The following is a 23181-nucleotide window of genomic DNA, read 5'->3' on the forward strand; positions in this document are numbered from 1 at the left end:
ATTAAGAAATCACTCAAAGCTGTCATGGAATCAGTAGAAGTAGATAATAAGGGAAGATGGGCGATAGCCAGAGTAAAGATAGGAAACAATCCTTTCACGATCGCAGGATACTATGGTCCTAATTTAGATGACGCAGATCCTCTACGGAAACTCTACTCTCAGCTACTACTAGCTACCTCCCCAATAATACTGGGAGGTGATTTCAACCTAGTAATGGATACCAGCTTAGATAGGTCCCCACCAGGGAGACAGGCAAACTTGCCAAAAATGAGAGAGTGGATTAGTTTTTACAAAAGAGATCTAGAGCTGATTGACATATGGAGAGATAAAGGAGAAAAAAATCAACCCTTCACGCTACATAATAAACAATTGGGACACAGGTCGAGAATCAACTATTTTCTCATTGATCGAGATCTCTCAGGAAGCGTAAAAAACCTAGCTCATCTCCCAGCTCATCTGTCAGACCACTCGGCCGTCCAACTTACTCTCCAGGTAAAATCAACAGAAACACAAAGAAGATTTACGGTAGAGAGGGCTATATTACTAGACCAGCATATTGTGATGGAACTAGAAGCTGAAACAAAAAACCTCTTTGAATACAACAGAATAGGTACAACAAAACAGGTCACTTGGGACACATATAAAGCCGTGCTAAGGGGGAAGATGTTAAGCCTGGGAGCATACAAGAATAAAAAAATAAAACAAGTGATTACAGATCTGGAAAGAAGCATTAATTCTTTAGATGCCCAAATATTAATGGAACAAGACATGACCAGGAAAGAAGAACTAGGACAAGAAAGACAACATCAGAGAGAAGAACTTGAAGGCATCCTAGAAGAAAGAGTGCGGACAAAGTGGGAATCAAGCAAGCTAGCAAAACATGAATATGGGGAAGGGTGTGAAAAGTGGCTTGCATGGAAACTAAAAACAGATATAGCCAGAAACAAAGTAAAGAGCATACATCAGGACGGTCAGGTAAACCAAAGCACCGATGAAAATACAATCAGGCAAGAATTCAGGAGATTTTTTGCTGAGTTATAAACAGAAGACACAAACCCACAAGAAACCCAGATCAATGCATACCTAGAAGGTGTCCCATCTTTAGCTCTAACGGAGGAAGATAAGGAAGAACTTAACAAAGAGATCTTAACAAGTGAAGTAGAGGAGATAATTAGAAGTTTAAAAAAAGGAAAGGCAGCAGGCCCTGACGCTCTACCAAACGAGATATACATAGCACTAAGAGACACCCTGCTTCCACACATCACGGAGCTGGCAAACTTGATCCTTAAGCAACAAAATAATATACCTGATTCTTAGAATGACGCAATAATCACCATCATTTTAAAACCTGGTAAGGACCCTACTAGATGCGAGTCATATCGTCCTATATCGCTGCTCAACTCAGATTATAAAATCTTTACGAAAATTATGGCAGCTCGACTAGGAAAAGTATTAGCTCAACTCATAAACCTGGACCAAAAAGGATTTGTCAAGGGGAGACAATTGCATGAAGTCACACATGAGCTTCTTAGCTCAATAGATATAGCCACACAAAAGAAAGTCCCCCTTACCATACTCACTGTCGATGCCACTAAGGCATTCGACAGAGTTAACTGGGCCTTTCTAGAAAAAGTCATGATTAAAAACAACATCGGCCAACCCTTCATGCACGTTGTGAAACAAATATATAAGACACCAAGATCCAAAATCTTAGTTAACAGCAGTCTCACAGAAGATGTGAATATAGAAAGAGGAATGAGGCAGGGATGTCCCCTCTCGCCCCTGCTTTTCAACTTATACATTGAGCCGCTGGCGAACAAATTAAGAAGTGCTAAAGAGGTTACCTCGTTCAAGTTCCAAGCGTGGGAGAAAAAGATTGCACTATATGCAGACGACCTAATGATTTTTACGGACAATTATCTCAAAGCTAAGGAAGCTATTGAAGAAATCTACCCCCATGTTACCCATAACCAGCCAAAGTTTACTATGCGAAACGCAGTCGAATGCAGAGGTAAGATCTACGAATGTTAAAAATATTCGACCCTCCTTGGCTTTGGTATACTTTTCAGTTAAAATATGCAAGTTCAGGCATTGCTCAATTGTCCCTAGCCCTTTCCTGAAGCCGTACTGTAAGTCGCTTATAATTTTATTCTCGTCAGCCCATGTTTGGAGTCTGTTTAAAATTACTCTCCCTAGGATCTTGACGGTGGAGCCCAATAGTGATATTGGGCGATAACACTTACAACTGTCTCGATCACCCTTTTTAAAAATTGGTACTATCAGAGATTGGCACCACGAAGAAAGTAAGCCCTCATGTAGAGTTGCATTAAAAAGGCGTACAAGAATCGGGGCCCATAATTACCTATTGTTTTTGTACAGATCGACCGGAACCCCATCGGGGCCCGGTGCTTTTCCTCCCAGGGATGCATTAATACATTCATGAACCTCTGCTACAGTAATATCAGGGGATAAAACGCTACGGGAGTAAATGGAAGCTTCCATCTGAGTATTCTCAATCGCACCATCCTTATTATCATATTCGTCAGAGTATAATCCTTCAAAGTATTCAACCCACTCTCTTTCTGTTATTGCCACCTTTAGCTAGTCTGTTTTATTATAGTTTAAAAGCGGTGCATTTACAACTTTCCAAAATAATACGGGGTCTTTGCTCGTTGAAGCCACGCACAGGGTATCCCATGCCTCTTTTTTAAGAGCATTTTTCCTACCTTTAAGAGTTTGCTTATAGATGTTCCTGCATTCTCTAATTAGACCTCTATCCTTTACGGAAGCATGTAATGCTTGCTTTAAATTTTAATATGCCTTTGTGCATGCGGAATCAAACCACCCCCTTTCCACCCTACATCTACCTTGGTATCAACCCATAGCAACTTCCTAATCTGTTCGACAATCACCAGGACGTTTTTAATTACATCAGAGTCTGTGGTATTTTCATCTATACATGCATAAAATTGCGGCAGCATTCCCTTTAGCAATTTTTGCAGGAAATTTTCTGGGGCAATTTTTGTCCATTTTAAGGAATAACCATTTTATCTACCCATAGAAATGTTGTCAACTATTGTTTTGGGCTTGGCTTTACCACAGGTTTCATTAGTTTTCACTCTCAGGGTTAAACTTAAAGGAAAGTGGTCACTAAGTGAGATATCAAGGATAGCAAAGTCCTGTATCATGCCCCCATGTCTAGCAGTCATGATAATATAATCAATTACTGTATTTGCCCCACTTCCATTGAAGCTAGGGAGAAAGGGGGCCTCAGGGCTGATCAAGCCATTCACAAAACCCAAGTCATTTCCAAATATTATTTCGTTTAGGTGGTCCAATTACATATAAATCTTACCACGCGTCTGTCTCTAAAATTAATAATTATGCAGTCTCCAGGAAGATCTTTATACCTGTGGCCAATCCAACTTACTCTGCGGACATGCATAATCTCCGCTTGAATATATCCTGGTAGGGGTCTATTGCTGTCTAACCAGTGTATTACCTTATTTTTTAGTCCTGCATGAGTTTCCCCTCTTTCATTTCTTAACTCTGGCACTCCCATCATGACAACAGTATAGGGGGTTGACTGCGGGGGTAGATCTACACTTGGGTGTTTGGTCTTTTCTGTTCTACTAACAATCTTTTCTGCTTTTTTATCATTCTTATCCTTGTTGTCTTCCCTCCTTGTTGGTCCCTTACCAACCTCCCTCTCTGGCCCTTCTTGTCCAATATTCTTATGGGCTTGTACTTGAGAACCTAGAGTTGGGGTATGTTGGACAGGGCGATTATCGCCCTTTACTGCCAATGGAGTTGATTTGCCAGCTGTCTTAACAGCGCCATTAGCAATGTTTGTAGATGTTGTAGGGTTAGATATGACCAATGGCTTGGCATGGGTGTCCATTTGTTTCAATATTTCTGAATTAGCCAAACCTACCTTTTCCAAATTACCCACTTTATCTAGTAGTACCCTTAGTCTTTCCACTATTGGCAGAATAAGTGACTTTATTAACTGTTCGAATTGTTTCATAAGATCCACCGGGCTTACAGGTATTGTGTCTTGTTGAGCCCTGCATCTCTCCTCATTACTCTGCTGTTCAACACTATTAGACTGTATATTATTTTTACCCCCTTCTGTTTTACTGGGATAGGTATCAATTTCAGTTTCTTCTGTCTCCCTCTCATTTTGTTCCCAGACAGCAGTTTTCTACTAGACACCAAATTACTTTTATAGACTTTCCCTCTTACTTTTGGTGATGGTATCACACTTGGTATCTTATCTGTTAGGTCAGTGTTATCAATGTTACAAGTATCTATCCCTTCTGCGTCATCCGACACATTGATCGTAGTTGGTGATTCCTCAATTGGCCTTATGTTAGGTGTTAGTGACAATATACTTTGCCGACATGCAAAGTCGCTAGGAGGGCTTTGATTTGCGGAAATAACACAGTTTACATCTTTACCAGGTAGATCTACATATGAGTCCATTAACATGGAATCCTGAAAAGACGCCGTTACGGTCGCGGTATTTACATGTGTATTATTTCCTTGTGTAGATTGTGTAAGGAAGCACATACTTGGGGGCAATGAGAGTCGCCTCTCTGTGCTCTCTACTGCATTAGCAACAACCACAATAGTTTTTTGCAACATCTTATCTATTGCAGTTAAAGTTGGTAGTGGGGTTGTTCCTAGTGCTTTTTTTCTCGATGTAGAGCGAGTTGACATTGGTGTATTTTTGCCCATGATTTCCCTTATAAGGTGCGACTATGCAAGGCAATACTTGTACTTGTTCACAATATATTTACCACCAATTGGTGGACCACAATGTACCTTATGCAGACGTTTGAAATAAATCCAAGGGGAATGGCCCAGACCAGCCTCGTCAGGCCCCGGACGGCCACAGACAGCCCGCCCTTGGCCCGGGCTTAGCCCGCGCGCGGTCCCGCGACGCGGGGGCTCTGCTCAGCTTTAAGCGCCTCCGGGCGCGGGATGGTCGGTGGCGGCTTCCTGCCGCTTGGGCTCCTGGGCAATGCAGTCCCCGCCCTCTCCGCGGCCGTGCAGGTGTGGTAAGGAGCTACGGCAGCGGGGGGGAGACACGAGACCCAAGCCAGGAGCTGTGGTGGCGGAAGAAAGAGCAGCGCAGAATCAAGGAGGGTGGTTGCAGGTAAGTTCATTATGCCCCCAAAGTCAGGGTCAGCAGAGCACCCGCTCCACCGGGGCTCTGCTCAGCTTTAAGCGCCTCCGGGCGCGGGATGGTCGGTGGCGGCTTTCTGCCGCTTGGGCTCCTGGGCAATGCAGTCCCCCCCCCTCTCCGCGGCCGTGCAGGTGTGGGAAGGAGCTACGGCGGCGGGGGGGAGACAGGAGACCCGAGCCAGGAGCTGTGGTGGCGGAAGAAGGAGCAGCGCAGAATCAAGGAGGGTGGTTGCAGGTAAGTTCGTTATGCCCCCAAAGTCAGTGTCAACAGAGCACCCGCTCCACCGGGGCTCTGCTCAGCTTTAAGCGCCTCCAGGCGCGGGATGCTCGGTGGCGGCTTCCTGCCGCTTGGGCTCCTGGGCAATGCAGTCCCCCCCCCCCTCCGCAGCTGTGCAGGTGTGGGAAGGAGCTACGGCGGCGGGGGGGAGACACGAGACCCAAGCCAGGAGCTGTGGTGGCGGAAGAAGGAGCAGCGCAGAATCAAGGAGGGTGGTTGCAGGTAAGTTCGTTATACCCCCAAAGTCAGTGTCAGCAGACATTTGGGTGTCTGCTGGTCATTTGGGGGCATATTATCAAGTAAGGGCGTTACATTATCGCCGCTTTTATCGGCAGGAAACTGCCTATAAAGCGACGATAATGGGCTTGATAATATGCTCTATGAATTTCAATCGAAGCCCATGTTAGATGTCTTCACATCTAACATGGGCTTCGATTGGAATTCATAGAGCATATTATCAAGCCCATTATCGCGCTTTATCAGCAGTTTCCTGCTGATAAAAGCGGCGATAATGTAACACCCTTACTTGATAATATGCCCTTGGTTTGTTACAATGTTTCGTTTGTTTTAGGTTCAAAGCTGCACAAAGTGATAATCAAGTACTCTGCACTCCCACAATGGCACTACTTTTCCCCGGTTGGTAAGACAGTGCCATTGTGGGAGTGCAGATGACCGGATTCTGCCGGTGCCCAGACAGCGCCAAAGGACCTATAGGCTTCCCCCACAACCCACAGTACTATCTATCAACACCACCAACATGCCTCTCTTTACAACATGGATGACATGGAACGTTAATAGACTCCTTGACTGCATCAAGAGAGGGGCAACCATGCAATTCACACACTTCCATGCACCGGCAATTTTGCTGTTACAGGAGGGTCATCTTTAAGGCACCATCCGTTCCTGGACAGATATGGATTTGACAGGTCATATCCTGCATGGTATTCCTGGTGATCTAAGGAGGTGGGAATTCTGTTCAACAAAACTATGCCATTCCTGGTCTGCTGGATATCCCAAACCACCTAAGGGAGATATGCAATTCTCGAGGGCTCATTGGAGGCTACCCTTTATAATCTTCTGAGGGTTTACTTCTTCTTCCCACCCTCGCTAGCTACATCGGCATTCATAACTCTCAGGGATCTCCCCTACGGCAGGATGATCATGGGGGGGGCTTTAAAGACTCTTCTAGGCCCTGGGGGGCAACACAAAGGACTGGGAAAGGACTGGCCAACTACGTGAAGGACCTGGGTTTGTGTAATGCCTGGAGATCTAGAATCCGGTATCCAAGGGGCATATGCATCCGACAACAGCCCGCAGGTCACTTTCTCACACAGATGTGTTGCTACTTCCGGCCCCCAAGCTACTGCGGGGCATTTGGACGATGCTTCTCTCATGATTCACTTTGGTGAAGGGATGACGGGAGAGACAACAATGGGGCACCTCAATGCTTGTTTCCTTTCTGATGCTCAGTTTCCCCCATTCCTGCTTGGTCACTTATAGGCATTTTTATAGATTAATCAGGGGACCGTAGAATTACTTGGCACACTGTGGGAGGCCTGCAAAGCCACTAGGAAAATTGCCTAGTCTTACTTCAGGGGAAAATCCAGAGAGAAATATGCTCAGATCACAGACCTTGAGACCACTATTCTTAAATTAGAACATAGTAACCAGGGACACCAAACACAGTAAGTGAGCTGCCACCTAGCGATGGATGGGGCCTCCTCATCTATCACAAAAGAACCGAGCGGACAGACGGCGCTCACGTCGGATATCATTCCAGCACCGGACTAAACATAAAACATTTGATGGGCCATATATCTCAAATGCTCTTCATAAGAAAAGGGAAGGAATAAGACGGCTTCTCCCATAAAAGTGATTTTATCATTTTCTTCATTCAAGGTGAAAATTCCATGTGAACTACGCCTGGGAAAAAGAATAGTGGTTTAAACACAATAAGAAGCTCCCAAGGCCGACCAGGGGAGTCAGGACCCAGCCATCTAGATGAGCCAGCAAAAACATGACGAAAAAAAAACATATCCTTTTGCCTCTGCTTAGTACTCACCATAGATGCTCATACTAACTGAGCCGCAGGAGGGGGAACCTTTGCACAATAAAAGCAAAGTTCTAAAAAAAAAAAAAGAATTTTTAAGCCAGTTTTATACAAAGGGATATAAGAAACCTCGAGCGAAGGTCATTGCCAAGCCTGCTCCGATGAACTTTGTCTTTTAACAAAAGGCTAACCTCCAAATTTTAAAGGTGTATTGTCGAAACAACCATGTACTGTAAAAGAGCGTGATTAATCGGTCTTGATAAAGATGGAATAACCTTGGAAACCATCGAAACGCGTCGACGCCCCCAAACTTAATACACAATCCTTTTTTTTCACGTTACTTGAACAATAGAAAATGTTTATGTTCTCAAGCAATGAGTGTAACCTCTACGAATAACGGATGTGTAGTCTATCAAGACTAATTGAATTGGTCTGTTAAAACTCTCTGTATGAATTTTTAATGTGTTTATGTAATAATTTGTGATGATGATTACTGTGTTCGGAAAGTGTTTTTAATTGTTACTATGTACAGCTGTACTTCAGCAGTTTTTTAATTTTGTGTCTTTTCAAGCATTTTTGAACTAATAAATTACATGTAAACTGAATTGCACTCAGTGGTCCTCTAGGCATTTGATTTAAGTTGTTGAAGTGAGGTTGAGAAAGAGTGGTTGATGGGCAATTGATTAGACATAATTTGAGTGATTGTTACCCATTGAACCAGAAACCTACCCTTTGGGATTTTTTCCTTACAGTGGGGCCTCCTTGCGCCAGTTATTACATGGCAGGCCAGTTATCTTTGTTATGTCTTGGCAAGATAAGCATATGAATGGGGAGATAACTCGAGCAAACTTCCCCACTGGTTAGCCATCATAGACATGGAATCCATAGTAGTTCCACGTATTACTGTGGGTCTGGAACTGTAACGACGATGGCCCCGAAGATAGCCTCCACCGAATACTATGGTTCTCTGTATGCTGAGAGTAGGCGACCTGCACAAGAAGGTTAATCTCTGTTAATCGTGGACCTACTAATGACCAGCCTATTTCTGAACAAGACAATCTAGATAAACCCCTTAAACTGGAGGAAACAGGTGACCCGGTCACTGATCTTAACCCTGGTAAGATCCCGGGCCTGGATGAGTTTCCAATTGAATACTATTGAAAACGTGGACACCAAAAAAACTGGCGAAATTCAAAGACGGCGGTACAGTGAGGTGCTCCAAATGCAATAGTCCAAATAGAAGATTTCTGGAAAGCAGTGAGTAAATGCTTGTCCACTGCAGTGGCCCAACAACTGGAGGTAATCCCCAAAATTGTTATGATGGGAATGGCAGACCTACAAGGTAAGGGCTACAACGATAAAGTGAAGTTGGTGTTTTATGGTATCTTGGTTGCTCGAAGGGAAATTTGCAGAATGTGGATATCTGTGGACCCTCCATCTGAGTTGACTTGGTTAAGAGCTATGAGAGCTATAGCAAAGCTAGATATGGCTGTTCGGAATAAGAAGAGATGCAAATTCTGGACTCCGTTTTTACAACACTATGGGTGATGGTGGGGGTGACAAAGATAAAACTTAGATGTAATAATAGTCCTATGATTAAGCTTCTCTAGAATCTCGGTGGAAGTCTTGTTGTAAGGAGGAAGGGCGAACGTGATACATTTTACTCCTTAATAACACTACGCCCGCAATATGAGATGAAACACCCCAGGGTGGATCCGCGACAATATCGGGTGAGGAGAGGCATATGAGGACAAAGAAAAAAAAAAAGAAAACTCCACCCAGTTATCCTACCACCTATGATGGAAATGTACCTGGAGTCTATTGCCAAGGGTCAGTTCCCCCCAGAAAAAAGGCCTGGCTATTCTAGTGTCAGGCCTCTAGACCAATATGCCTCTTATCACCCAATCTTCCTCATAAATACACTGTTAAAACGTTTTGCAAAGGTTCTGACAAAACGCCTCCTCTTCATACGGAACTGCCAGGTACACACAGACCAGTCTGGCTTCATTCCTCTTCATTTGGCGTTGGCCTTGTTTCAGTACCTGCAATGCTCCACAGGCACTTTGAAAAAGCCTTTGACACTCTGGATTGGGCATTCCTGGAGGTGGTGTCCCTGGCCTTCCTGGAGGTGGGGCTCCATAAAATTAGATCTGGATTTCGTTTTAGAAAATGTTTGCTTTATTTACACAACACCACAGGCCCAACTACAGGTGAATGGGGCAAGGTCCTCCAGATTCCAAATCTGTCGGGGAACTGGACAGGTGTGCAGCGTCTCCCTGTTCCTTCTAGATTTGGCCATAGAGCTGCTGGCGGTATTGGTGCACTCTGGCGCCCATGTCTAGGGGTTTGACTGGGGAGTGGTGACAGAGGACAGACTAGCCTCAAATTCCTGTACCATGGACTGCAGAGGACATGGAAACCCGGAGTGACAGGGAGTGACCTGGAGCTTGAACCTTCAACTTCACCACCGGAGGGCCGAGGAAGATATAGATAAATGGATCAAACTGGCCCTCCCCCTCCTGGACAGGGAGGCATTATTTAAGATGATGATCCTTCCGTAATTGCTATACATACTTCGGAACGTCCCACTTCTTATCCTACAAAGCTGGTTTCACACTTTTATAACATGCAATTTCTTATGGCCTAACAAGCCTCCCAGAATTGCATTCGGCAAATACGTATTGTCTACATACCATGGTGGGCTTGCCTTGGCCGACCTACACCTCTATTACTGGGTGACACAGACTTTAGTGATGAATGAATGGCTGGGGAGAACTCTGCATTCAGGATGGAGGTAGCATTAATCAACCCAATCAACATCATGGGTCTCTTATATGGCACACCTATCTACCGTGGTGATTCCCGAGTTAACCATGGCAGTGTTTCTAGGCATGGAGATCAGTGCTGCGATGGAAAGGTGGGACCAAAGAATGACACTTGAGACTACCCTCTGGATGGGCCGATGGCTGGACCAGGTGGCGCGATTAGAGGGATTTCGAGAATTAACTGGATAGGTGTATCATGGGTGGTAGACGTGGGGAGGGCACTCACATGAAGTCTTTTCAGTACCTCCAGACTGACTTCTCCTTATACACCCAATTGTATCAATATCTTCAGCTGTGGCACACCTTGTCAAACTCATGAGAAGCACATGCTGGGGTCCCACAATATTATCCATGGGAAGTGTGGCTGGTATTGCATCACAAAGGGAAAGGTGGGGTATCCCATATTTATAAGGCACTCGTAACCCATTTCCCCGACCATATGTCAATCCTGAAAACACGTTTTGAAGGGGTGTCTGAGCCTTCTGGATAATGAGGACTGCGGTAACAAGAATGCCTTTGAGGTGATGCATCTCCACTCATAAATTAAGGTAGCATGTTACTAAAAGACGATGTGCATTTATTTGCATTTTGAAGGAATTAAGGACTTTGGACAATGCAAAAAAACAAAGAAGCAGCACAGCGGTGCTTACCCTTGATGAACATATTGTACAGTACTGGGCTTAGTGGAGCTCTCAGCCAGAGTGGGGCAGATGGAATTATGGAGACCCAGTTCTTCATGTCCTTGCTGGAAAAAAAGTGAATGCCAACAAGTGGCAAGGCATTTTAGAAAGGGGACAGAAGGAAAGTACCTTCAAGGATAAAGCAAAATAGTCCCTACTCTACCTTTTTGTTTGGCAAGTCACAGTGGTTCCTAGAAATGCACTGCAAGTTTGACTGACGGCTGTCAACATGATGGAGCTGTACATCAAACTTAGAACTCATTTATTATTTTCAAAAGAAAATCCTAAAGCAGGATATTATTTTTGAAAACAAAAAAATGACAACGACCCTCTTGCCATGGGAGCATTTTCCCATGGTGTGGGGGGCATTTAAATGTTTTCACTGTCCATTACTGCCATGGTTTTCATGGTGGCTACATGCAGTGAAAACTGGTCATGTGTGTGCATAATCCACATACGGCGGGCAGATACGTGGCCAAACCCACAACGGCCCTTACAACTTTAAAGGTGTGAGTAAGTGGAAGGGACGGTGTTATATGCCCGGGTTAGGCCCATGTAACTTAGCTGCACATTTTCTGATATTTTCCTCTTTCTGCATCATAACATTACTGCTGTGACCTTTTGCACATATTCGCCTGTGTGAAAATGTTGGATTAGTTTCTCTGAAGCTACTTCTGTTTATACATCTGGCTTTGCATAACATTATCACGATCCCGCGAACACCCATTGCAAGACCGGGCGACAGGGCTATCTACATATCCATAACATTGCTAATCTAAACGTACATCGCAAAGATGATTTTTATTATAAATAATAAACATCTCATAGAATTACCAGAGGAGGCACTTCAGTTGACATTGAGGGACACTGCATGGTGAAACTTCATCACACAGCGGTCTGAAATCTCAATGAAGGGTGTCCTGTTCGTGACCAGGACGGGGTCCTACATTCTCTCCGACCAGGTGTTGGGTTTGGATCATCCCGAGAGGGGTTTCTTGGCTTCACACCTACACACACTCTGAACATACACAGAGTAGGGTTGCATAGTTGGAGTACACTTGATCACTACCTTGTTTTATACCTGCATATATACACTCTTTTAGCACCATGGTTGAACTATATCTGCTAGTTACTCTTTTGGTGTTTGTAATCACTTTCATCTGCTTCTGTCTAATGAATATCACAGCACAGGTATTTTATACAAGAATAACATTGGTTCAATGAATATATTGAAAACGTCCCATTGTGTATTCTCTGTATAGTTCTCTGAGAGCAAGGAGCAGGAGTGACTGAGCGGAAGGGTCCTGATCTGTTACCACAGGCACCTCACCCAAAGTTTATGTTGTCCAACAATCATGCAGGTCCTACAGATTAGTGGGAATTACATTACAACGGAACAACTCAGAATGAGGAGGCGGTCCTTCAGGTTGGCGGAAAGGGTACTCCATAGCTGTTGCAAAAAAGTATTCTTACTGCCAACTTTTAAATGAGCAAAAAACACAGTTGATGGACAGAATGTAGAACAATGTCATACATTCACCCCAGTACAAGGATCTGGGCCTAAATCCATCGTTTTTTTGCACTCCACACCACCCTGGGTTAGACACTGGCTATATGCAAATCAGCTCTGACCCTGTGCCTCATGGGAACAGTCCAGTCCGAACTACCAAGCCATGTCTTTCCCAGACCGGAATCAAGCATCCAAGGACCGGTTTCTGGCTATCAGCCTTCATCAGCCTGGATAGCTTGACTCCAGTGGTGTGGAGAGCCTGGGACTCACGTCTGAGCATCCCCAGCCCACTCGGGGTGAAATTGCAAAAAACACAGTTGATGGACAGAATGTAGAACAATGTCATACATTCACCCCAGTACAAGGATCTGGGCCTAAATCCATCGTTTTTTTGCACTCCACACCACCCTGGGTTAGACACTGGCTATATGCAAATCAGCTCTGACCCTGTGCCTCATGGGAACAGTCCAGTCTGAACTACCAAGCCATGTCTTTCCCAGACCGAAATCAAGCATCCAAGGATTGGTTTCTGGCTATCAGCCTTCATCAGCCTGGATAGCTTGACTCCAGTGGTGTGGAGAGCCTGGGACTCACGTCTGAGCATCCCCAGCCCACTCGGGGTGAAATTGCAAAAAACACAGTTGATGGACAGAATGTAGAACAATGTCATACATTCACCCCAGTACAAGGATCTGGGCATAAATCCATCGTTTTTTTGCACTCCACACCACCCTGGGTTAGACACTGGCTATATGCAAATCAGCTCTGACCCTGTGCCTCGTGGGAACAGTCCAGTCCGAACTACCAAGCCATGTCTTTCCCAGACCGGAATCAAGCATCCAAGGACCGGTTTCTGGCTATCAGCCTTCATCAGCCTGGATAGCTTGACTCCAGTGGTGTGGAGAGCCTGGGACTCATGTCTGAGCATCCCCGGCCCACTCGGGGTGAAATTGCAAAAATCCAGGCTGAATGAAGGCTGATAGCCAGAAACCGGTCCTTGGATGCTTGATTCCGGTCTGGGAAAGACATGGCTTGGTAGTTCGGACTGGACTGTTCCTATGAGGCACAGGGTCAGAGCTGATTTGCATATAGCCAGTGTCTAACCCAGGGTGGTGTGGAGTGCAAAAAAACGATGGATTTAGGCCCAGATCCTTGTACTGGGGTGAATGTATGACATTGTTCTACATTCTGTCCATCAACTGTGTTTTTTGTAATTTTCACCCCGAGTGGGCTGGGTATGCTCAGACGTGAGTCCCAGGCTCTCCACACCACTGGAGTCAAGCTATCCAGGCTGAATGAAGGCTGATAGCCAGAAACCGGTCCTTGGATGCTTGATTCCGGTCTGGGAAAGACATGGCTTGGTAGTTCGGACTGGACTGTTCCCATGAGGCACAGGGTCAGAGCTGATTTGCATATAGCCAGTGTCTAACCCAGGGTGGTGTGGAGTGCAAAAAAACGATGGATTTAGGCCCAGATCCTTGTACTGGGGTGAATGTATGACATTGTTCTACATTCTGTCCATCAACTGTGTTTTTTGCAACTTTTAAATGAGGCCATGAGTTTATAACTGCCTCCTCAGGCATTGGCATCTGTTTAGCCCTGCAAATTACCACCAACAAGTACATGAAATTGAGACATCAACATATTTGCGTGTCTTTTATTTATTTCAGAGTTTTATATAGCGCGAACTAGACCCTAACTGAATCAGGCATCAGAGCGCTTTACATAGCACCAGTTACGTTACATGAGGACACACATTCATTTTAGGCACGGGGAGATTAAGTGATTTGCCCAGAATCACAGGAGTTTTTTTGGCGTCGTTACCGAGACTCGAACCCAGATCCCCAGGTACGAGGTCGAGCGCCCTAGCCGTTAGGCCAACTCCTCTCAGTCATTATCAATCTCTTGAATGACTGTGACAACGTTGATAGACTTATACTATGGGGCAAGCGTGAGAGTAGATTGGAATATCAGAGACCAGTGATGTGAGAAGTAAGTGACATTCCAATGAAGTGAATGAAGCCAGAGATTTGTGAAATGGGCGATATCCTGGTTTTGTGTATAAACTCCTGAGATCGAATATATGAGATGTGAGCCAAATAGCCAAATGTCATGCAGAATGTGTAAATTTGTTGATACCACTCAGAAAAGATAATGTTATGTTGATTTATGCAGCGCACTAATCACCCAAGAGGGTATTCAGGTGCTTGGGCAGGTGTGTGATCCCCAAGGTGCTAATACGAAGTGCCAGGTCTTCAGTGTCTTGCAGAACGCTATGGAATGGAAGCACAAGCAAACCCCATAAAAGAACACAAATTTGTAGATCATAGGAATACCTGAACCACAACCCTTCCAACACTCTTGTCAGAAGTAGTGTTTACTAAAAATGCACAAACCTTGACAGATGTATTTTAACACTTGAAATTTGGTATACTGTTTGTTGGATACATTTATTATCAGCATTCTCTGTATACACAATTGTAGTAAGTTGCTTAATGAAATGCATTAATTAACGAACAGGAGAAACATTGCACGTTGAACTATTAAAGTGTAATTTACAAGTCTGAATGTAACCGGTTATATTAGAAATAGAAAAATAGAACTATGACACCTGATATTCATTGGAAATATAGGTAGGAGAAAAATTATACAAAGTAGAAAGGGAAAGGATCAATATTATATAATTAGAAATAGAAACACGGCCATTGTGATATGGAATCATGGAACACCATTGCCAGTTTTCTCAAATTCTGTGAACAAAAATAAGTCCGATTTTTCCGGGTTTGAAATAATTAATTAGCCTACTGGACCTTTGGCCCAATAATCACATCGCGCAAAATCACATGACATCAAGTTCTCTTCCAGCTAAGGATGCTGAAATTCACCTGTTAACAAATAAAATCCACAGTTTGCCCAAAAGAAGTAGGAAAATATGTAGGATGTAGTTTTTCCAAAAAAGCAGTAGCCTACTGCCTAAATTGGTAGGGCTGGCAAGTATGCATCGCCGGATGATGACAGAATGATTAGAAATCTGAATATTGTGTGCTATGACTGAATTAAGAGCATTGGTGTACAGTGTGTGGGACAGGATTGAAACACATCTTCCTTTCTTGGCTGAAAACAAGAAAACAATAGTTACAACATTGAAATCAAACCATAACAAATGGGAGGAAGAAACTGAGAAACCAGTGTCATGTATAAGACGAAACTGATCAAATTTAAGAGAAGGAGCTGAGATGCAAGACAAACAAGTCATTGCAATAATCATCACCCAAAGAAGAGTTAGACTTCCCAAAGAGGCTGATTTCGAAGTATTATTTGAATAACTGGAGACTTGTACTGAAGGAAGAATTGAGACAGGCTAGAACCAATTTCAATTGGTTTCAAGGTGTACATTAACAGGCCACCTCTCTTAGCCAATGTGCGACTTCAGTTTTAATAAATTGGAGGGACCATTGCAGCAAAAGCCAGAAATCTACCCTGTAATTGGCATAGAAGTTGAGTTGTAAAATATACACCATCATCGTATTTCTACTCTCCTGCTGTTCTGGACAGCACTGAAACTGAAGAGATCCTCTTACTTAGAAGCAACCCGCAAACGTCTGCAATGTCCTTAAGTGTGACCTAAGGTTTTAAGGTTACATAGGAGACTTGAGTTTGAGTAAAACAGTAATTTTCATCACAAAAAAAATCTGCAGGCTAAATATCTTCTTGGGTCATTCTAATTATAACTAGAAAAATGGAAAGACACAAAAAGGGTCTTGGGAAGGTGGGACCAATGCAGCGGATGACTCTCCACCACCGAATCGGAATCTTGGATGAGCCTCGATATCTGCCTAATACTCATAATCATTGATTTTTTTCATTTTTCAAGTGTCAGTGAGTATGCCGACATTTATACCACACACCTTAGGGCGTGTGTAGGTACCACACAGGTTTCACGTGGCATCTTTCACCTTTGCCACTCACCTTTCCCTCACCTTTTCCTGAAGAAAGCCATTTAAACCTTTTTTAATGGGCTGAAACATGTAGACCGCCACACAGTCAACGAAACTGTAATAATTCCTGAATAGTTGAATCGCACATATTGGTTTTAGACATATCCTGAGCCGACAACATTAAAATTAGAGGCAAGGATTCTCAGAGATATTTTTAACTGTAATAATTCACCTCACATAACATTTACGCACCAACACCAGCTCCGCTGTAGTCAGGCGTTGTAGCACATCCGGGGGCCACTCAGCCACCCAGTTGGGACCCCAATGATGAAGCATGACACCAACCAGGTTGGTTTGTGAGGGGTCTTTTATGAACACCTAATGGGTCCAAGCTCATACTACTTACAGTGATTATATTAGACACACATAGTGGGTCCGTCCACATTTTTTAAGTCTATTATTAATATCCCCCCAGTATGCTTTGGTAATTTACCCAGTGTGCCACTCAGTTTCTGGTCATACCCCATTACATCCTATATTTAACACAAAGAGGTACATGCAGGGGGGCATGGCCAGGACGACCATGATGGCAGACACAAACTAGAGTAGCTCCGACCGTGCCCCTGGCATCTGACATAATCCTGCTGGGAAATAACACGGCAATAACCCTGTTTCCCTGTCCTGGGCAGAGACAACGCTATTGCGGCCCTCCGTACGCGGGGGGAGTGAATCAGATCAGTGTCGGACTGGGTTTACCTGTGTAACTCCGCCTTGGAGGCTGTCCTCTTTGATGCTGCCCCCTCCCCTGCGAATGTGACTAGTGGGCTGTGTCCGGTCCCTGGCAGGGCTGTGAGGTTCGGCCTGGCTGGGAGGCAGTGATGGAGAGGAGCAACGCCCACCCGACGCTTGGTCTAATGAGCAGAGTGCGTTATCCTGGTGTCGCCGAAGGAGCCGGTGGCACGAGCTCCCTGGTACTCGTGGCCGCTCCAAGAAGCGCCCTGGGCGGGGGCCCCTGATTTGTGCATAATCCTCAACAAAGGGTAAAGAAAACGGGAAGAAAAGGAACAAAAAAGACAGAAAACAGAGTGAAAATTGAATTGGGACATCGAACTGAGGAGAGCGAACTTGGCTAGCTGCCGGTGTTCGGTAGCTTGTGAACCCATCGGACCACTGGGTCTGCAGAAAGGGGAACTCCCTAAGCGGCACGTGGTGGGCCTCTAAGGCTACAGGAGCTCGAGCCCTGCCCCCCCCACATGCACTGAATCACCAGCTGTATGGTACAAGGGTGGACGAGAGTGGTGCCTAATTGGCAGCGGTGCTGGAAGCCACTTAGGAACACAACTGGCACGATTGACTGTAATTGGCAGATGGGAAAGACCTGATGAGCTCCCAAATCGGCTGTTGCTGTAATACATGCACAACAACATAGCCAAGTGGATAGTACAATTTTTCCTCTGTGGTATTCTAGTACACAAGGGTGTCAGCATGGTTAAAGACAAGACCACAAAGCCACCCCACTCCAATAAAATCGACCATTATACCCTAGTGATCATACCCACAGGGCAAGCCTCGGAAGTGCGTATGGACACAGCTGTGCAGTCACAACACAACAGCCCACCCAAAGAAGCCACAATGGCAGATTTACTAGCGGCAATACACTCCACACGCTCTGACCGCGTCCAAAAAATAGACTCAGTCGCCATAGATGTAATGCTCCTGCAGGCAGACCTAGGTGGCTAGCGGACCAAGTGACTACCACTGAGACAGTAGTGATGGACTTAAGATCTGAAGTAAAGTCCCTCTGTGAAACCGTAATCTCACTACAGAAGTTGACCACTCGTTTGGCAGATAGTGTGGCGGATATGGAGGGACATTCCAGACAGAACAACCTCCGCTTCTTTGAATTTCTTGAAAAATCAGAGTGGTAGTCGTAAGAATTATTTTTTGAGGAGTGGGTGGGCAAGATCATGCATCCAAAGCCACTGTTGATGTTCTTTACAGTAGAACGGGTGCACACATTCTTAGCGCTGCCCCCGCGCCCTGGGGCACCCCCAAGACCCATTATCACCAGGATGTTCAACCACAGAGACGCAAGTCTACAAGATGTGCGTACGAGAGGTACACCTAACTTTGAGGGGCACCCCATCTCAATATTCCCAGACTATACTTTGAGGTTCCAGGTGCAGCAGCGAAAGTTCCTGGCAGTGAAGGCACAGCTACATGAGCGCAATCTACGCTGCATACAGCCTCATCTTCCCAGCCAAACTCAGGGTGCAATATTAGGGAAAAACACAAATCTTTGCCTTGGCCGCATAGGCTTCGGATTGGATTGATGCCCTACCGAGCCCTCCCACTCAACCGACAGGAACATCGATAACAGCAGCTGACTCGATGCATAGACAATGCTCTTCGAGGCAAAAACGCAGAGCTCTGAGGCTCGCACGTCTGAAGTCCCAAACGGCGCAAAGGCGCATAAAGGTTTGTTGAGATGGGACACTCCGTGAGGCAGCTGCTCAGTCACCGACGCTGGCCTCCCACCTTGATTGACCTAGTGTCCCTGAATACTCCTCAAACAGCACGGATGACGGAAAAACGTAATCCTTAACTGTACATTATGATGGTCTTATGCCATCTCTGTGGCCAGATTGAAGATTGCTTCATGTTAATGGCTTGACTGTATACAAACTCTAAAATACAAAAAAACTCAAACCCAACTGACTGGGAAATTGGGAGGGGGATACTTCTGAATAATATGAAGATGGACACTGGAGTTGAAATATATCCTGGGGTAATACCTAATTAAGTGAATTACATATTTTGTTAAAGACAATTTTCAAATTTCCATCGCCAAAAACCCCTACTGTCGGCCTGATTAAAGGTTTGGCGGATATAGCACAGTCCGTCAGGGTGGAGGAGGACACTTCCACATCCCTGACAGACTACTTTTGCTAAATTTTGAGATAAACACTGGCTCAGTGATCATCAGTATACATTGAAAGGAATTGCTATCAGGGCTATTCCTTTCGACGTGCAAAAGGTTTTGGGGGAGTCGCCACTGGTGCTGATGGCCGTCCAGCAAAGATTTTAAATATTTGTCCCGCTTTGGGAGTTTGTTTCTGAAAAACAAAAAATGAATTGTACCCACACTGCTGGAGTTTTCTTCAGGGTTTGGGGGTCATTCCTTTTTTCCTGTCCCTAACTGGCAGGATTTTCCTGGCGAAAATAAAGGAGAAAATAGACATAACACCTTTCACCTTAAAGCGGCTAGAGGAAGTATTCAGTTGACGGAGCCAATGGGGGCTTCCTTGATGGAATACTTAAGGTCCATCAATCTCTGAATGAGGTTGGCAGACAAAGGGTTTGACCAGCAAGGTACTCCGCCATATTTGTGACAGAGTACCTTGTTTGATAAACTCTGTATTGGGCCCTTTGCATACACAGACATAAGAAACTTCCACGCCACATACCAGACTGTAAGACACCACAGCTGATACGAGTCCCCTATGTACTCACAACAAATTTTAGGGTAAGCCCTCCTGGCAACCTATGCAGACTTTCTCCTTCTGCCATCAGGGGAGTCGATAGGGGCTCACACTTTTCCCCCAGGTACCTCTACCAATCCTAACAGTTATGGCTGCAGAAACTAGAAAAAGGTATACAATATGTTGCCCAGTCTTCCCATACAGAAACCCACTTCAAAGATAAACTTTGACCTAAAAGCTACAAATAATACGCTTATACACTATAAATGACAGATCCTTTTTTGTCCTCTAAGACTTAGACCAGTTTCAATTTACTACACTCACTAGTGCACCTTTTCGAACTACTGAACTCAAACACCAGTTGTTTCTTACAGAGTGTGCAGTGTTACGGGTTGCTGTGCTACAAATACCACGTGTGAACACCATTTTATATATTAGAATTTTAGTGCTTTATGATATATATAATCTTTATTTTAACAATCTCTTTGCATGCTTCATAAATCCGGTTGAGCCATTATCAAGAGGGCGAAACACCCGGTCGGCTGAAGTCTTTGTAGCTATTGTCCTGAAATATGATTCGTAGAACAAAGAAAAGGCTGTCTAGCAAAGAGAAGACTGGTAAATCAATGATAGGAATTGTTCATATAAAAACTAGAAATTGTTGATCAAATTGTGGCTGGTTGATGGAAGAGAAAGTGATCCAACATAACCTTAGTTGGTCAAAGGGAGGCTCTTACGGCAGATCAAAGTGATGACAGATGACTAGCTGTTTCTACAAATAAAAATGTCTAGCTGACCTAAGAGAATATGGTTTGAAAAAGAGAAAAGTGTTTGGTGAAAGGAAAGACTGTGAAGAGAGGAATGGTTGATGGAGTGAAGACTGGTTACCTAAACAAAGTAGTGGTAAATTAGCCTCTTCTTGGATAAACCTTGGGAATTCAGAAGACAGTAAGAAAAAGAGGTTCCCTAACAAGAAGAGTTGCCAGAAAAGGAGAAGAGATGTCACCAAAAGTATAGCGCGAGGTCACGAAAAGAGAAAAATTGTCAACTGTACAGAGGTCACTGGAAAAAAAAAAAGAGAACCAAGGAAAGGAAATTTCCTCAGACACGAGATAGGGCACTGAAGAAGGCCCTGTATCTGGGATCACTTCATTGAAATGTGAGCGAATAATGCAGGCAATGTTACTGTGTGCTATGCATGTGTTCACAGAGTGGACCCTGGGCTGGTAACATCTTTGGGGGAGAAGGCCATACATAATGCAGTGAAACTCAGAAGGTGTACTTGATACACTGACAGCCAACCCCGCAACGGAGTTAGGTCGGCACTAAAGCTGTAATCCAATAAATGAAGATCCTTCTCTGTTCCCTCCACAACCTCATGTTTATCGGTTTGCAAAGTCATCTTAAAGATTATTGATCACATAATCTGCCAAGATTGTTGGACAGTAAGAAAGCGGTATGTAGAATAGCTTGGCATCCCAGCCGGCAGCGTAGCGGGTTCGCGGGTACACAGCGGTCAACCCATGCTCCATGCTATCTGTGACCGGTGACAGGTTGATCTTCATCGTATCAAGCATTCCGTCTAGACTCTTGAAAACTGTATGCATGAAAAAAAGAAGCGTGGAACAAGTGAGATTATAAAAATACATTTCGTTTACATTTTACAATCCAAGTGTTTCCCTTATAATACATTTGACCTACATTTGTAGACACTGGGAGGCCTCCATCTAAAATCAGGAAGCAGAGAATGGATTTAAATACATTTGCAGGCAATGGTGGTGTGTTGAAGTTGGGAAGGTTATGCAAGTGCTTGTCTGGAAGAGAGGCTGCACAGGTAAGTCCTGTACTGCATCTGTTTGAGACTGTTACCAGATGAACTGAAGCACTTAACCACATATGAAAAAATGGTAATTCCTCTCCCCCATGTGAATGGTTCACAATGTGTCTAAAATAGTATTCCATAACAGTCCTTCGTAGTAGCTGTTGTAGAAGTAGTGATTTACACCCTTATCAACCAGCAACAAGTTATTCACCAGGTACTACAGGTTCCCTCCAGAGATGAGGTCATGGTTAGATCCATGACATTGATCTATCAATGAGTAAGTTGAGGATGTGACTATTGACAATTTCAAGGAGTGCCCTTCAGCAATCTAGAATTCAGGATCAACAAAGCGTACCCATTATTAGGTGTCATGAACTCAACTATTTCCTTCTAATCTATACACACCATCAGATCACGCTCATTGGGTTAAGGATTAGGTAGAGCATTGTGACAGCAGGATAATCTGGTTCCCCTATTTCTGACCACGTCCCAACCTATGGAAAACTTGGCTTGTTGTTTACCAAGTCTAACAAGTCAATACTACCAAGAGCTTTAAATGCGCTTTCCTGCATGACAGTTTTCTGTAGCATGCCACCGGACTGACCTGGTGATAGACAGTCATTCATGTTTAGCAGCCTCAATTAAGATTGGTTCTTCCCAGTCTGGAACTAACAATGTCTGGCCAATCTTCATCTCTGCTGATGGCCAGGTAGCTTAACAGACCTGGAGGGCTCCCACACCACTGTCTATATCTTTATTATAAAGTATGTAATGGCCTTTAATGTTTGCCTTTTGATTAGGAAAGATGATGGTTGAAGGATAGCAGATAAGTACCCTTGAGGATCCAAGCGCTGTCATGGTGCCGGTGCAAGTGGTTGTACAACATTACAATGCATGTGTTTACCTCACATGCCTTTTCCACAAATGTTTTTACAACACTTGTCTTTACCATGCATATGTTCTTACTACGAAGGTAGGTACAAATACGGTAACTGAAGTATATGTGTGTATGTATTTTTAATAGAATTTTGGGGGGACCCCCAAACCACCCTTCATAAATTTCCCTTACCACCCTATGACCTTAACCACCTCTAAGCACTAAAAATACCCTTACCACCCTATACCGCTAAGCCCTACATACTCCCTTGCCATCCTATACCCCTACATACCCCTAAATCCTAAAATACCTTTACCACCCCATGCTTCAACCCATTCCTAAAAATACCCTTACCATCCAATGCCCCTACCAACCCTCAAGCCTGAAAAAGACCCTTACCACCCAATTCCCTTACCCACACTAAACCCTAAAAATGCCCTTTCCGCCTCACACCATTACCCACTCCTAAACCCTAAAATATTTTATTTTTTATTTTATTTTTTTAAGTTTTATATAGCGCTGGCTAGACC

The 23181-nt window shown here is 44.3% G+C and overlaps 1 protein-coding gene across 3 annotated transcripts in view; it reads right to left on the reverse strand.

Moving 5' to 3' along the window:
• Positions 1 to 14956: 14956 nt before the first annotated feature.
• LOC144830321 (retinol dehydrogenase 7-like) overlaps positions 14957 to 23181 on the reverse strand; it is a 205600-nt gene continuing 197375 nt past the window's right edge. For all 3 annotated transcript variants that reach the window (XM_078688904.1, XM_078688905.1, XM_078688906.1), the window contains exon 5: positions 14957 to 21549. In XM_078688904.1, the coding sequence (XP_078545030.1) occupies positions 21356 to 21549 (194 nt within the window). In that variant the 3' untranslated portion in view covers positions 14957 to 21355. The remainder of the gene's footprint in view (positions 21550 to 23181) is intronic.

The sequence above is a fragment of the Lissotriton helveticus genome, chromosome 1_1 (genome assembly GCF_964261635.1).
Source record: "Lissotriton helveticus chromosome 1_1, aLisHel1.1, whole genome shotgun sequence".
Taxonomy (NCBI): Eukaryota; Metazoa; Chordata; class Amphibia; order Caudata; family Salamandridae; genus Lissotriton; species Lissotriton helveticus.